Source organism: Notamacropus eugenii, chromosome X (assembly GCF_028372415.1).
Source record: "Notamacropus eugenii isolate mMacEug1 chromosome X, mMacEug1.pri_v2, whole genome shotgun sequence".
Taxonomy (NCBI): domain Eukaryota; kingdom Metazoa; phylum Chordata; class Mammalia; order Diprotodontia; family Macropodidae; genus Notamacropus; species Notamacropus eugenii.
This window is the reverse complement of record NC_092879.1, coordinates 10,915,758-10,932,216: the sequence shown is the minus strand read 5'-3', so window position 1 is coordinate 10,932,216 and position 16,459 is coordinate 10,915,758. Positions and strand designations below refer to the sequence as shown.

At 43.6% G+C, this 16,459-nt stretch overlaps 1 protein-coding gene across 1 annotated transcript in view; it reads left to right on the top strand.

Annotated features, from left to right (window-relative positions):
• Positions 1-16,459, top strand: part of F8 (coagulation factor VIII) — a 124,678-nt gene that overhangs the window by 40,059 nt on the left and 68,160 nt on the right. The window contains exons 7-10 of the mRNA XM_072626568.1: positions 857-1,078; positions 3,513-3,768; positions 4,446-4,617; positions 13,404-13,497. Coding sequence (XP_072482669.1) covers positions 857-1,078; positions 3,513-3,768; positions 4,446-4,617; positions 13,404-13,497 — 744 coding nt within the window. The remainder of the gene's footprint in view (positions 1-856; positions 1,079-3,512; positions 3,769-4,445; positions 4,618-13,403; positions 13,498-16,459) is intronic.

The window sequence follows — 16,459 nt, the reverse complement described above, 5'->3', positions numbered from 1 at the left end:
GGAACCACATTCAGGCTTCTTTGTGAGTGCTTCCCATAAGACTTGGTCCTTGGCCAAAATTCAGTGTAGCTTCCTACTGTGATGGTATCTGACCTTGGCTGAGAACAGGGCTGCACAACATATGGCTTGGGAGCTGCTTGCAGCCCGCCAAAGGATTTTGGGTAGCCCACAAAAAATGTAGAAGGTATAAAAGAAAGTCAAGTTGTAACGAGGGCTTTGCCCATGCCTCACTATTGTGCCCATCATGGAACTTGCGGGCTGAGTCGCCCACTTTTTCCTGTTTGTTATGTGACCTGCGGCAACCGACCATCTTTGATCTCTCTAGTCTGAGAAGAACAATATAATGATAGATAAAAGTCTTAAGTAATAAGTGTAATTAATTGATATTAATCAAAACTTCCCTTTTATTTGAAAAATAGTTTATTTTTATTTATAAACTATTTATATCTAAACTATTTGCAAAATAATTTAATCATTAACATACCTTTACTTAGAAAGTGAGCCACTAAAAACCTATCTGCAACCCAAAGTTTAGCCTGTTTTAATGATGGCCCCTACCTGTTGCCAAGTTGTACAGATATGGCTTAGAAGCCAGCTTAGAACAAGAGCCCCGGCCTGGGCTAAGTTGGGATGGGATGGGTGATGAAAGGAAGGAAAGAGAAAGGGGAGGGAGAGAAGGAGAGGGCTAGAGGAAGAGGAGTCCATTTTGTATATGTCTTCTAATATGCTGATACATGTGCATATGTTCAAATGTAAGGTCTTTGAGGTTAAAGATCATTGGCTTTGGCACCCCATTGCCTGGCATAGAGGACGGGCTTCTGAAAAGCTTGTTGACTGAGTGCATGATCCTTTGCAGATCTGCTAGTGTGTCACAGGAAGTTGGTGCATTGGCATGTCATTGGGATGGGCACTGCTCCTGAAGTCCACTCGATTTTTCTGGAAAGCCATACATTCCTCGTGAGAAATCACCGCCTTACTTCTCTGGAGATCTCCCCAGCCACCTTTCTCACTGCCCAGACACTGCCTATGGATACTGGCCACTTCCTGATGTTTTGCCAGATCTCATCTCACCAACATGGTAATATCTTAGGGGCCCCTGAGGAGATCTGAAGACAGAATTGTTACTGCCTAGCTCTATGTACAATAGGAGAGTCACCTCATAGTGGGGGGGGATGGGGGTAGAGATGCGTGTTATGGGGGGGGTGCGGATAGAGTCACAGATTCTCACAGTGGGAAGAGGCCTTAGCCCCTTTCTAATCCAGGTCAACCTGTACTACAACAGCCCACCGAGTACTTGTCCAGCCTCTGCTTGCCATCTCCAGTGATGAGAAATATCCCAGTTCTCAAAGCAGCCACACTGGAGTAGCTCTGAGTGTTAGAACATGTCTTTCCTTGTGTCAAGCCTAAAGCTGTTTCTTTACATCTTACATTCCTTGCCCTTGGTTCTGTCCTGTGGGGCCAAAGAGAACAAGCCTGGTCTGTCTTCTCCAGACGCTTGACGGCAGCTCCTATGTTCCCCTGTTTTCTCTTCTCCGAGGCGAAACATGACCATCTCTTTCAACTGACCTTCCTACTACATGGTCTCAAGACCTTTTTTCCATCTTGACTGTCCTCCTCTGGACCTCCTCTAGCTTATCAATATTCCTCTTAAAATGTGGTACCTAGAACTGAACACAATCCTCTCGATGAGGTCAGATAGGGCAGAACACAAGGAGACCCTCCTAAATTCTAGCAGTTGGACCTCTCTGAATGTAGTCCAAGATCCAGCCCCAAGTTTTCCCACAGTGCTGACTGCTGGTGAGTGGAAAGTTCTCACACACTCAGAAGTTACCTTTGGGAAAAGGAACCCATCAAGCTATAGGTAATAGAATTCCCTGATGCCCCAGAGCTTCTTGGAATTTAATGGTTCCTATTTTTGCCCATCCTCTGAAGCCCCCAAATCTTTCTAATGAGAGATGAGCATGGCTGAGGAGTTCTCTGGTCCCCTTCAAGTTGTTATCTCCATCTGTGGTAAACTGAGCTCTTGGCTAAGAGTGCCTGCCTTATCCCCAGATTGGCTCATTTCCTTCTCTCAGTTCAGCTTTGAACCATGACCCTCCTCCATTAATAGAGCCCCAAGCAAGTGCAGCCCCAATAAGAAAAACTGTTAATTTGTGAAAAATTACAAATGGTCTGAGGTCCACCTCAAAGGCAGGAGACAGACAAGAAGTAACTCTACCTGGTCCCAGATTTTTACTTTTTCTCTTTCCTCTTTTCTTTTCATAGTCTCTTGATCTCTCCTGACACATATTGAGTTAGTTACAGCTGAATTATGATCAAGAATCTGATGCCACCCTTATATCTCAAAGGTGCTAGATGTACTATGGGCAGCTAGGAGGTGAAGTGGATAGAGTACTAGGCCTGGAGATTCATCTTCCTGACTTTAATTTTGGCCTCTGAGGCTTAACTAGCTGTGTGACCCTGGGCAAGTCACTGCACTCTCTTTGCCTCAGTTTCCTCATCTATAAAATGAACTGAAAAAGGACATGGCAAACCACTCCAATGTCTTTACCAAGAAAACCTCTAATGAGGTCGCCAAGATTCAGAAATAACTATAAGTGAAGGGACAACAGATGTCCTTGTACTAGCACATCAGGGAACCACTCCTGGAAGATGATGGTCAGTGGCACCACCTACTGGTCTCAAAGTGATAATTCAGTCTGGCTCATTGCATAGTTCACATTAACTGAATCAGAAGAGGGAAAATACTGGGACTCTGAGTGTGGAGCTGGGGAATCTCCAAGCAAGGGAAATATTCCTGTGGGAATAATTCCCTTTATCCATGGTATGTGGTGTAAAGGTGGAGAAATTCCTGCAAGGAAAAGATGGTAAGGGAAAACTGAGAGTGGGGGTCAAAGCCAAATTCACTTGACTATGTCCCCCTTTGGGGCCAGAGATTGGGGGGAGAACTCAAAAGAGAAGGTGACGTGGGAGCATGTGCTGAAATGGCTAGTTCTGCTCAGCTGGAAATTACTTCAGCATATGGTTTGGGGTAAAAGCTATTGAGAAATAGAACGAACCACGGTATCTTCCTGCCTCACTAGCCATGAAATTGTAGGGCTGGGGATTCTTTTTATGAGCTTGAAAGGAAGGAAATGGCATTTCTTCAACAGTATGGAGGTGCACTCCACCCTAAGACCCTCTCCTGGCTTAGCTAAGGCTCCATGTTAAGAATCCCTGCAGACTGAAATGCACTCTGGGAAGGGGGAAGCCACTTAGGCCAGATTAAGGAGACTGGAAGCCACAAAACCAGCAGATGGAATGAGCCAGGTGGAGGAGCACTGAGATCTGAGCTGTTGAAGAGACAAAGGTCATGGGAAGGCCAACCTGGGGGAGTTGGGATTAGCTCAGCCAGTTGAGTAATCAAAGGAGAGGTCAGAAAATAGTGTGGGTTTTGTTGGGGGTGCGCTGTCCTCACATAGGCCAGGCTCTCAGGGCTTGTGCTAACAGAGGTTTGTCTTTCTGTACCCCAGATGGCATGGAAGCCTACGTCCATGTGGAAACCTGTCCTGAGGAGCCCCAGGTCCAGAGGGAGAGTGCTTCAGAGGCCTACTATGATGACTATGAGCAGGACACAGAGGTGTTCCTGTTGGCTGATGCCAGCGATTCTCCCTTCCTCCAAGCGCGATCGGTGGCCAAGAAGCACCCCAAAGCATGGCTTCATTACATAGCAGTACAAGAGGCGGACTGGGACTATGCACCTGCAGCCCTTGTTGACCCCTCAGTCAGGTGAGTTGGTACAGGTCAGAGGTAGGTCACAACAGGTCTCTCCCACTGTCCACTTCCCACCCTGAGTCTGGCCTTTTCTCTGTCTACCCTCTTGGTCTCCTGCTCCAAAGACACTTGCCATTGCCTCAGAATAAGAGAGCCTTGGTTCAGTGGAACTTATTGCAGCTGAGGGATCATTTCCATCTGGTTGGGAGATACCTGGAAGGTATCCCAAAAACAGGTGGACAAGTGCAAGGACAGCTGAGAGCAAGCAGGTATTATTCAACTTTGTCACCTTCCCTTTCTCATTCCAGTGTGGCAAACAACACTGCATAACGAAGAGTGCTGCATTTGGAGGTGGAGAATGTGGGTTCCAGGACCCCCCCATTTAGTGCCAATGTGACCTTGGCAAATCACTTCAGACTCTCTCAGACCCTCTTAGACTTGGTTTCCTCTGCTATAAAATGGGGGCAATAATACCTAGAGTAGCTGCGTTAGAGGACCGATGGGGGGTTGCTGCCTTTGGCCTGTCTGCTAGTGTTGCTGCCTCCCCCAGCCCTCCTTTCTACAACTCTGTGTCAGCCACACAAGCTTGCCTTGCTCAGAGCTTCTGAACTGGATTTCAGTCTCTTATCTTTCCCTTAGGACTTATGATGAGAGCTTTATGTCACCCTCTTATCTTTTTTACTTCTTTTCAGAGATTCCAAAAATCATTTTCTGAACAGTCATCCTCAGCAGCTTGGCAGGAAGTATAAGAAAGCCCGATACATGGCCTACACAGATGAAACTTTCAAGACACCTCAGTCTAGTCAACATGAATCGGGCATTTTGGGACCTTTGCTTTATGGAGAAGTTGAGGATACACTCTTGGTAAGAGGGGGAGGGAATCTTGGAAATCAGTCTAGAAAGAAAAAAAGCAGGAAAAATGAGGCGTAGATTTGAGTCTCCAAGCCACATCAGCTGTTTGCTGCTTGCATGACTTTGGACAAGTCATTTTCCTTGCTCTTATCACCCATTGAACTAGTTGATGCCTAAGGCCACCTTCAGCTCTAAATCGAGCATCCTTTGATTATAAGATAGGGCCAAGAAATGCCCCCTGGTGGCACTCCACTGGGGAGACCTTTGTGTTGACATTGAAAGCTAATCAATCAAGTTCTTTGGGTATGATTTATTCAACTGACCACAAAGGGGAGACAGGACAGCCAGGGAAAAGGCCCCAGCTTGGGAGATAGGAGGTCTTGCAGGAGAAACAGCGAGGAAGCTGGTATCACTGGATCTTTGCTTGTCCTTCGTTCTCAAATAGGACCATGGCTTCAGGAAGGTGATGCCATGATATGCAAGTGAATTGGATTTAAGTGAGGGAGGGCGGTGCAAAGTCACCAGCCTCACTTTCTCCCCTGGAGCCATCTGGGTCAGCGGCAGGATATAGATCAGGATGACAGGAGCTGACCCTGGATGTAGTGGAAGACCTTGGCCTTTTTAAGCTAAGGTCTTTTCCAGGTCTTAGTTTGATTGAGGCAACACGCATTCACTGATTAAGGCTAGGTAAGGAATGAGACAGACAATGGCTTCTATTACCTAGTCCCCAAAAAAATCAGTCTGGGAGGGGAAGATCTTCTAGGTTTTTGGCCAAAACAGAAACAATTACTATTTACACTCACTCTGAACCAATCAGGGCCCAAACAATGACCACTAAATGGGGCTTGGGCTAGGATCTGTTGTTGGCCAATCAATGAATTGAAGAGTGATCACTGGAACGTAGGATGGACGTATGAGAAAACTGGAAAGGTAGGAAGGAGCCAGGTTAGGAAAGGCTTTTAAAAGTCAAACAGAGGACTTTATATTTGATCCTGGAGGTTATAGGGAGGCACGGGAATTCATCGAATGAGGAGGTGACATGGTTAGATCTATGCTTAACAAATATCATTTTGGCCACTATAATCCTACTATCAAAGTTTCCATTATCATTTCCTTTTAGAAATTATTGTGATACTTGAATAGACTGGAGTGAGGAGAGAATTGAGACAGGAAGACCAATCAGCAAACTATTGCAATTATTGTTCAGGTGTGAGGTAATGAGAGCACCTGTGAGTGGAGATAAGAGGATGTATATGTGAGACAGTGTGAAGGCAGAAACAACTTGGGTAGAGCAAATATGTGGAGTCAGTTTGAATGAGAAACCAAGATGGCAAGTCAGTGTGACTGAAGTAATAGGGAGTAATAGGGAGGTTAGACAGAAAGTTAGGGTTAGGTATATGGGGAAAAGATAGTGAGTTTAGTTTTGGACATGTTAAATTTGAGATGTCTGCAGGACATTCATTTCAAGATGTACAATAGTCAGTTGGTGATGTGAGATTAGAAGTCAGGAGAGTGGTTAGAGTTGGATAAATAGATCTTGAATTCATATTTGTAGAAATGATAATTTAATCCATGGGAGCTGAAGAGATCAACCAAGTGAAATAGTATGGAGGGAGAAGAGAAACGGACATAGGAGAGAGTTTTGGGAGTCCCCCTCCACCTAGCTAGTGGATATGACCTGGGTGAAGATCCAGCAAAGGAGACCAAAGAGGGGTCATCTAGGTAGCAGAAGAATCTGGAGAGATCAATGTCATGAAAACCTAGAGAGAAGAGAGTATCTAGGCAAAGAGGGTGATTGACAGTATCCAGGACTTCAGAGAGCCCAAGGAGAATCAGCATTGAGTAAAGGCCATTACATTTGACAAGTAAAAGATCGTTGGCAACTTTGGAGAGAGTAGTGTCAGTATAATGTTGAGGGCAGGAGCAAGACTGGGGAGGGTTTAGAAGAGAGTGATAGAAATGGAAATACCAACTGTAGATGGCTTTCTTGATACGTTTAGCTGTGAAGGAGCAGATAGATAGGTGTCCAGACCTAGTGGGGATGGTCAGATCAAGTGAGGATTTTTTAAGAAAGGGAGAGACATTGTCATGTTGGTAGTAAACAGGGGAGAAGTTAGTAGATAGAGAGAGACTAAAGATTAGTGGGAGGGTGGAGATGATAGAGGGGGCAGTCAGTAGTCTGAGAACTGAGGGGTTGGAGGCCACAGTGAGACAAGGATGGGATGGAATGGGATCAAGTGTTCATACAGAGGAGCTTGCCTTACCACCTCTTCATGTGAGACAGGGATGAAGGAGGAAAAGGTAGTGGGGGAAGGCATCTGAGTGATGTAAGATAAGGAGGGGGAGGGGAGAAGAAAGAGTTCTTGGCAAATGGCCTTCAAGGTCCTCAGCTAAGAGACTGGGATTTGAAGTGCCAAGGGAGGCTTGAAGAGAGATGAAAATGTTTGAAATAACCACTGTGATCAGTAATATAGAGAATCAATTGGCAGCTAGGTGGTGCAGTGGATAGAGCACCAGTGCAGGAGTCAGGAGGATCTGAGTTCAAATCTCACCTCAGACACTTGACACTCAATAGCTGTGTGACCTTGGGCAAGTCACTTAACTTGCCTCATCCTGGGTCATCTCCAGTCATCTTGATCCAGTCACTGGATCCAGATGGCCCAGGAGAGGAAGTGAGGCTGGTGACCTGCACAGCCCTCCTTCACTCAAAACAAAGTCAAGTGCAACTCATGTCATCATTTCTCTGATGCCATGGTCTTCTTCAGCAATGAAGGACAAACAAACACACGTAGAGAATCAATTGTAAGGTGTAAGAGGATGGCTTTGCTTTGGTAAGGGTCCATTTGAAATGGAGCTAGGCAACACAATTTTGTGATTTTCTCCAGCTTGAATCAGCATGAGTAGGAGTGAAAGCAGCAGAGGGCTGGAGTAATCCAAGGCTTGACAGGACATGGTCAGTGATAAGATAAGAAGGTGAAGGCCTTACATGTAGATTACAGTGCAGAGTAGAACTGGCTCCCCATGGGGGAGAGTGTGGCCAGAGCAGGAGTGAAAATGTGGGAAAGAGCTGAGGAGTAAGGCCCAAAACAGGATTGGCACTTCCAAGATAGGTGGAATGATCAGCCAAAGGAATTTCAGTTTTCATGAACATGGAAGAGGAACACTGATGACTTATGCCTACAACTAGAGTGTGACTGTCTGTGTCCATAGCTGAGGTGGAATGGAAGTGAGTGGTGCTTCATGAGAGGGGAGTAGATAGAACTGCGATGTTAGCGTGTTGGAGGAAGCTCTCTTACTCTCCATAAATATATGTGTGCGTTTATATGTATATGTGTGTATACACACACACACACACACACACACATATATACATATAGAAGTGATTGTAGAACACTGAAAACAAATAAAATAAGTTTTTAAAAGTGAGTCTAGGGATGGCCCCTTTAATTAGAAGAAAAAAATGAAGTTGGGAGGGGAAGACCCTCAGGGCTGCTGTTCCAAAGAGAAACAGTTACTCCAAAATTATCAAGTCATGAACTAGGGTGATAGAAGTAAGAATAAAAAATGGGCAGATATAAGACATTTCAAAACAATAATTAACAGTATTTAGTAACACAGAATACAGGGCATAAAGAAGAGACAACCTCAGTGATTAATAAGGTAGTTTTAGTATTAAAATGACTATATAGACAGGGTCCAGGACTTCTGTGGACTATCCATCAAGGATCAGAATTAATCTTAATTATACAGAGGCTTTGGACATAAAATCACTTGGATATTTTCATGAATTTGTTCTTGCATTTATTAAATGTCTAGTAAGTACTGGGGAGACTCCTCCTCCGAAGGGGCTTAAAATCTAATAGAGAGAGAATATAAGCTGTTAGCAGATAGGAAACTAGTCTTTGCAGATGTCACAGTTCAGTGTTAGGTATTTAATGCTCTTTTATGATCAGTCAAACTTAAAGAACATGAAATTCAAAAATTATTTTATTCTTTTCTTTGATTACTTCTTAAGTAATTTTCTCATTTTCCCTACAAAGTATAACTTGTAAAGATTAAAACAACTTCCTATCTTAAGTGAATATCAAATGAGATTACATTTATTTTTTTAAAAAGTACTTAGCACAGAACCAGCACAGAGTAGATGCCATATAAAAGCTTACTCCCTGTTTCTTCCCTTCCTTCTAGCAATTAAACAGCTTCCTTAATCTTTACACACTCCTTGTAAGCCCTATGTTCTCCCAGCTACTAGGCTTATTCTCTTACATAAAAAGCAAATTCAAAAGTGATCAGCCTTCCTGAAGTCTAAAAGTGCCTCAGACTATAAATAATAGCCTGATTTTTAAAAATTCCATTGCTGGTATTGTATAATATTAATTAAGCCAAATTAATACATAATACCTTTGCAGGTTAGCCAATCAATTTCTATAGAAGTAAACAAAGTTCAGAAAGAGACTGTGAAAGCTCCAAACATCTATTAGTTTTTTTTTTTTTAAGTTACATAATAAGAATGTTTGTTAACCTGAAGCTATTATTATACAATTTTCTCTACACTGCTCTCAAGGAATAGGACAGAATTCCCATTTCCCAGGTCATCAAGCTCCCAACACCCTATTATTCTACTCTACACTCAATTTCCATCAGTACAGGGGCCTCCAGAAGAGAAAGCATGAGGCTTCTAGGTAAAATGGTTTTATGTACACCGCCAGATCTTAGATTTTTTCCCCTCCCTCCCCCTCCTTCTCCCTTCCCTCCCCACTCCCTCCCTGAGAAGACTTACAATCTTATATAGGTTCTACACATACATTCCTGTTAAATACATTTTCACCTTAGTCATGTTGCATAGAAGTAAAATGAATGAGAGAAACCATAACACAAAACAAAACATAATACAAAAGAAAATGGTCTGCTTCACTCTGCCATCCAATTCCCTAATTCTTTCTCTGGATGTGGAAGGCATTTTGCCTCCAGAGTGCATTGGGAATTTTTTAGGTCCTTGCATTGCTATGAAGGACTAAGTCTACCAGAAAAATTCCTCACACACTGTGGTTATTGCTGTGTACAAAGTTCTCCTGGTTCTGCTCCTTTCACTCAGCATCAGTTCATATAAGCCTTTCCAGGCCTCTCTGAAGTCTTCCTGGTCATCATTTCTTACAGCACAATAGTATTCCATTACATTCATATACCACAATTTGTTCAGCCATTTCCCAATTGATGGGCATCCCCTCAGTTTCCAGTTTTGGGCCACCACAAAGAGAGCTGCTATAGATATTTTTGTACATGTGGGACCCTTTCCCATTTTTATGATCTCTTTGGGATACAGTCCTAGAAGTGATATTCCTGGGTCAAAAGGTATGCACATTTTTGTAGCCCTTTGGGCATAATCCTAGACCCATTTCTTAAAGAGGCCTATTCACTGAATGAGCATTACCTCCCTCTAAGTGAGTACCTGAAAAGACCTAAAAGGCCTAAAAGGGCCAGGGTCTCCCACTGCCTCCAGGGCCATCTCCAGTCATCCTGACGAATATCTGGTCACTGGATCCAGATGGCTCTGGAGGAAAAAATGAGATTGGTGACCTTGCACAGCCCTCCTTCACTCAAATCAAAGTCAACTGCAAGTCATGTCATCATTTCCATGATATCATGGTCCTCTTTGAAAATGAAGAACAAACACAACATACATATGTGTGTGTATGTGTATGTATGCATGTGTGTATATGTATACCTATATGCATGTCTATATACATATCTCCTAGTATGAGGACTGAAGTTGAGGAGGAAAGATCGTGAAGGATAAAGGAAGGAGAATGTTCTGAGGATCAGTAAACAACCAGAGTCTTGATTGGGTGATAAATTTGGATTGAATGAACCACACAAAAGGAGAGTTTTCTGAGTGATGGGGATGGAGAGAGCGCCTGGACATGGTACTGGGGAGAAAGGAGTGTTCGGATGCCCCCACAACCAGTGAGTTGTGGGTATGAGTAAAAGTGTAGCCTGTGTTAGAAAAGGTACCCAGGGAAGTTGTATCATCAGGGTCTCAGTGAAAGCAAGAAAATGGAGGGAGCAAGAAAGGAAAAAAGGTTTAATATGAAAAGTAATTTGTTATCCATGAAGAAGGATTTCCAGAGAGCATAGTGGAAGGGGTGGGTAGATCTGAGGTGGGGTATTTGGATGGGTGTGATTGCAGGGAGTGGAAGCCAGGAAACAGGCAGTAGGGAATGGAGATCTGGGAGGTTCAGAATTACTGAGCTGAGGAGTATATGATGGATTGAGGGTAAGCTAATTATTGAAGAATGACTCCAAGATGATCATCAGTGGTCAGAGAGTGGTAGATTGAGAGTTGACTGTTCAAGACTCTCCCTCGATGTCTAACCTTGTCTCAGTTGATGATGTTGTATTCAGGGAAGCCTAGAGACTGGAGTCCCAGCAGGCAGGCAGGGGTCATAGAACGGTCTGGGAGAGACTGGACAGAAGGGAGAAGCTGGCAATTGGAAATGAACATGATCTGGGAATGGCATCTGAAGTATTTGGAGAAGGCCTTGGTGCAAAGACAAGCCAGGTCAAGGCAAGTCAACAAACATTCGTTAAGCACTAGGCACAGTGCTTAATTCAGGGCGAATTAACTGGGCACTGTGAATTAATTCTTAATTCCCAGTGCACTGTTCTGGGGATACAAAGTTAAAATGACAACAACAGATAGGAGATTCCTGTCTACTGGGGGAGACAACATGCAGGCAAGTGGGTATAAACATGATATATACAGGATAAGTTGGAGACTGTCTCAGGGGGAAGGCATTTAAATTAAGGGGGATCAAGAAAGGCTTCTTTCAAAGGTGGGATTTTAGTTGAGATTTGGAGGAAGCCTGAGAAACCAGGAGGAGTTGGTGAGGAGGGACAGAGGTCCAGGCATGGGAGACTGCTTATGTACTTGGGTTCTGGAGATGAAGGGAGGCCAGTGTAATTGGATTGCAGAATATGGGGTGGGAGGAGGGAGAATGAGTAAGGTACAAGAAGATGAGAAAAGTAGGAAGAAGCCAAATCATGAAGGGCTTTAAAAGCCAAACATTAGATTTTATATTTGATCTTGGAGGCCATAGGGAGCCACTGGAGTTTATTGAGTAGGGGAGGGAACATGGTATGACCTGCACTTTAGGAAAATCACTTTAGAGCCTGAATGTGGAGAATGGATTGGAGTTGGGAGAGCCTTGAGGCAGGCAGACCCAGCAGTAGATATCGCAATAGTCCAGGAGTGAGGCGAGGAGGGAGGGCCTGTCCCAGAGAGGTGGGAGGTATTTGGGAGATGTTGGGAAGGTAAAAATGCTGCCATTTGCATTGGTACAGGGATGATAGGCAGTTGGGCTGGGTCTGGAGCTGTTGTGGGAGTCTCTGGGAAGTTTCAGAGGAGAGAACATTGAACTGGGTGCATGAATTTTTAGCAATCACCAATATAGAAGAAAGATTGTTCTCTGTGTTTTAGGCACAAGTCCACCAGTAACGATTTTTTTTAAATTTTAGAAGATTCTAAATCTAAGCATTTTTCTGCAGGGTGAGGAGAGGAAGAGGGAGAGGGAGCAATTCATATGAACAGAATTCCCCCTTCACCCCCACCCCATGCCCTGAGATAACACATAAGTCACTGTGAAGTCCCAATTCAGAGGATTCTTAAACAAAGTCCATTGCAGAGCCAAGGGCCCAGAATTTAAGGACCGGTTCACTACACAGTTTGATTTATCCAACAGAACAATAATCACTTAACTGGAAGACCTCCTTTGAAGAAGCATTTTCCTAAAATCATTCCATCCTTCTTGGACCCCTCCCTTCAAGGAAGGATTCTCCTTGCCACTTCTTAGTCAAAGGGGAACGATGGAAGTTACTTTCATTAACTGAAGCAATCCAAAAGGCTGCTTCTTCCTTCTCTTTGGAAAAGAAGGAAAGGAGTCAAGAATTTATTAAGCACCTACTATGTACCAGGCACTGGCTGCACTACGTACTTTACAAATATTATCTCATTTGATCCTCACAACAACCCTGAGTCTAGCTGCTATTATTATCCGAATTCCACAGTTGAGGACATTGAGGACTCCATAAACATTTAATAAGGGCCTACTATGTGTCAGGCACTGTGCTAAGTCCTAGGGACACAAAGAGAAGCCAAAGACAGTCCCTGCCCTTGAGGAGCTTATAGTTCAATGGGGAAAGACAATAGATACACGTTAAAAAAAATGAAAGAGGGAGGGGAGCTAATGAAATCATTCAACCTGTCGGGAAATGATGAGAGGGCTATCCTCAGCCCCCTCCTCAAGTAGAGTGTCTGAGGTCTGCCTTCACGCTGTCCAGTCAGAGGGAGGGTTTGAGGGATGGGACCCAAGGGCAGGGGAACTGAGAAGATGAGAGTTTCAGACTTGATGTGATCTTACAGAGGATGAGTTTTGCCAGTAGATGATGGATGTGTGGCTGTAGCCTGATCTTCCTGTCTCAACTCACAAATTCAGTCATCCTCCTCACTACAGCCAGCCTCTGGGGCCAGGGCAAGAGATCCTCAGGAACCCAAAGTTGTGGGTCCAGTGTGGGGAATGCTCATGGCTACCCAGAGGTACCTCTTGGGGATGGTTTGCCCAGGGTCTCAGAGAGAGTAAGTGTGTGAGACCAGATTTGAACTTGACTGTTCCTGACTCCTGACTTGACTGTTCCTGTCCCTAATTGGTAGCTTTTGACTGTAGAGGTCAGATCTTCTTTCTTATAGGTTCCAATTTTGCCTTCTTTTAGGACTTGAACCAACGTCTCATTTATTCTTTCAGATCATATTCAAAAATTTAGCAAGCAGACCATACAACATATACCCTCATGGCCTTACCAGTGTCAGTCCTTTGCACTCAGGGAGACTGCCTAAAGGTAAGAACATGGTTGAGCTGTTCAAGATGAGGCTATGTGTTCACATATTGGAGTCTGGGAGGCTATGGCCTCTATAGCTAGAGGCCCTCAGAAGCCCTTCTACCCCTAACATTACAATTCCTGAATCTTGCAATTGAAACTAATCTAGAGGTCTTGCCTTCTTAAATTGAGTTGAATGCAGGATGAGGCAGCCCAGGAAGAGAGAACTATGAGGAACCAGGAGGTGGTCAGTTGCCCAAAGAGTAATTATGAAATCCTTTCTTTAAAAATATCCCAAGAGAATCAAACTTATTGTCAAGTTGTATCTTTCTAAATACTGACAGAGCAAGGAAGCTACTGCCCAGGCCAGCCAGGGGAGAGGCATGGCCTGGGTCAGTCAATCAGCCAATAAACATTTATTAAGCACTTATTAAGTGTCACACATTGTACCAGGTACTAGAGACACAAAGAAAGGTAAAACCTAGTCTCTGACCCTGAAGAACTCACAGTCTAATGGGGGACATGCAAATAAACTATACAATGGATAAATTGGAGATAATTAAGAGAGGGAAAGCACTGGAATTAAGGGTGGGGATCAGGAAAGACTTCCTATAGAAGGTGGGACTTGAAGGAAGCCAGGAGGTAAAGATGAGGAGGGAGAACATTCCAGGCATGGGGGATAGTCATTGAAAAGTCATGGAGTCAAAGATGGAGTGTGATATTAGAGGAAGACCAAGGAGGCCCCTGTCATTAGATCATAGAGTCCATGGTGGGGCATAAGGTAAAAGAAGACTGGAAAGGTAGAGCAATAAGGATGAAGGGCTCCGAAGGCAAAACAGAGCATTTTCTATTTGATCCTGGAGGTGATAGGGAAACAGTGGAGTTTACTGAGTAGGTGACATTGTCTGATTTGCTTTTAGGAAGTCACTTTGACAGCTGAATGGAGAAGGGACTGGAGTAGGGAGAGACTTATGGCAAGTGCTCCAACCACTCTGGGGACCCACAATTCATGAGAAAATGTCAGGAGTTGTGATCTTTCCTCCTCTAAACCATTGCATACCTCCATGCCCTACAGTGGCCCCAGTGGAACTGGGCCTGATTCTTTTAGTCTGGAAGAGTTGGTCTGAGTGGGTTACAGTCCAATGGATAATGAACTTCTCCAGATGTAGCTGGAAAGATCCTTGGAAAACCTGTGATGGGCATAATCTCCACAGTATTAGTGGAGACTTCCATTGAAAAGCTAGATGAAATATGAAATCAAATATATCTCAACAAGATTTAGTATGTGCAGCAAGTTTGTGGCATGGAGATAGGTTTATTTGACTCTTTTGGGCCCTCTAATTTCACTCACTTTTGGGGAGCTGGAGGAGTAAGGTGTTAATTAGACATCCTTTCCTCACTTTAGACCTACAGTAGAACCTCAATTTACGAGTAACCTGGTTTATGCACACTTTACTGAACGACGAAAATTTTTTTCACAAAATTTGTCTTGCAGGATGAACAAAAATTCACATCAAAATTTTGTTGAAAAACATCACCCAAATAAACTGTAGCAATGAGAGCCACGAATATTTTTTAACGATGATGCAATGTCACATTTCTGTGACATTCTGAAAAAAAGTAAAACAAGCGTCTTTAGATAAATTTCTAGTCAGAAGCGAACACAAAGAAAAAAAATCAGTAAGTCAAAACATGAAAGTGATTCTAAAAAACAAAAAATAAGTGAAGGCAGTAGTGTTAGTCTTTTAGTGAAAGTAGCATAAGAGGGAACACTCCTGATGGTGAAATCCCCAACGTTCTCATAGAAGGAGATTCTCCTTCCAAGCAATAACTCTTCCTCCTTCTCCTCCCTCTTGTCTCCCTCATGCTAGCCATGACTCTTCTCAAAGGTAAAGTGCAGGTTAATTTATTTTATTTTTGGTTTATATTGTGTACTAATCATTGCTACTGTATTTCAGGTGCATTGGAGACAAAGAACTTACTTCAAATTATAAATAATTATTTTATATGAATATTTTGGGGATGTGGTACCAATCATCCGACTTTACATTATTTCCTATGGGAATATTTTCTTTGGAATACGAACAAATCGCATGATGAACAGAATCTCAGGAAGAATTAAATTCATAAACCCATGTTCTACTGTATGTGCCTTTCAGAAGTGAGAAGGAAAGCAGCTCTCTTATATCCCTTTGTCATTCACCTCCCACCCTGGACAGCTTGGGTGTTACTCTTCTGTTCCAGTCCTTGCAATGTCTGGAGAAAGCCAGGAAGGCACCCACCCAGTGATTCTGAATGCTGTAGGATATTATTCAAATTCCATTCCCCATCCCCACTAGATTCTTATTCCCATTCCCCTCAACCTTCCCACCCCAAAGTCCATCCACCAATTCCCCTGTGCCCTCTGGAATGCCTGTTCATAGGCAATAAACTTGCCTTCATCTTAAATCTTTTCCTCTCCCACTCCTTCCATCTTTTAGCAATCACCAAGACCTGACTTACTCCTAATGACAGTGTTCCTGTCTACTCTTTCTAGTATTGGCTGTACCTCCACTCATTCCATTGGCTTGTTGGTCAAGGCAGGGATGTTGGAATACTCCTTGCTCCCCATTATCACTTCCAGATTCTCTCCCTACTTCTATCATTCAGTAACCTCTCTTTTTTTGAAGTCCTACAATTCACAACTTCCACCCAGTCAAAATCCTGGTAGCTATTGCTAGAGACCTCCAGATCACTTTCTTTCCTTCCTCAGTAAGCTAGTATCTGACTCACAGTCTTTCCTCCCCAACTCCTACCCTCATACTAACAGACTTCAACATACATATTGTCTCTCCCTCAAACACACTAACCACTCAATTCCTCAACATACTCTCTTCTTATGAACTCACCTTCACCCCACCTCAGTCCCCCACAATGATGGTCATATTCTTGATCTTGCCATCATCCACAAATGCACCACTTCCATGTTAAAGAATTCAGAAAT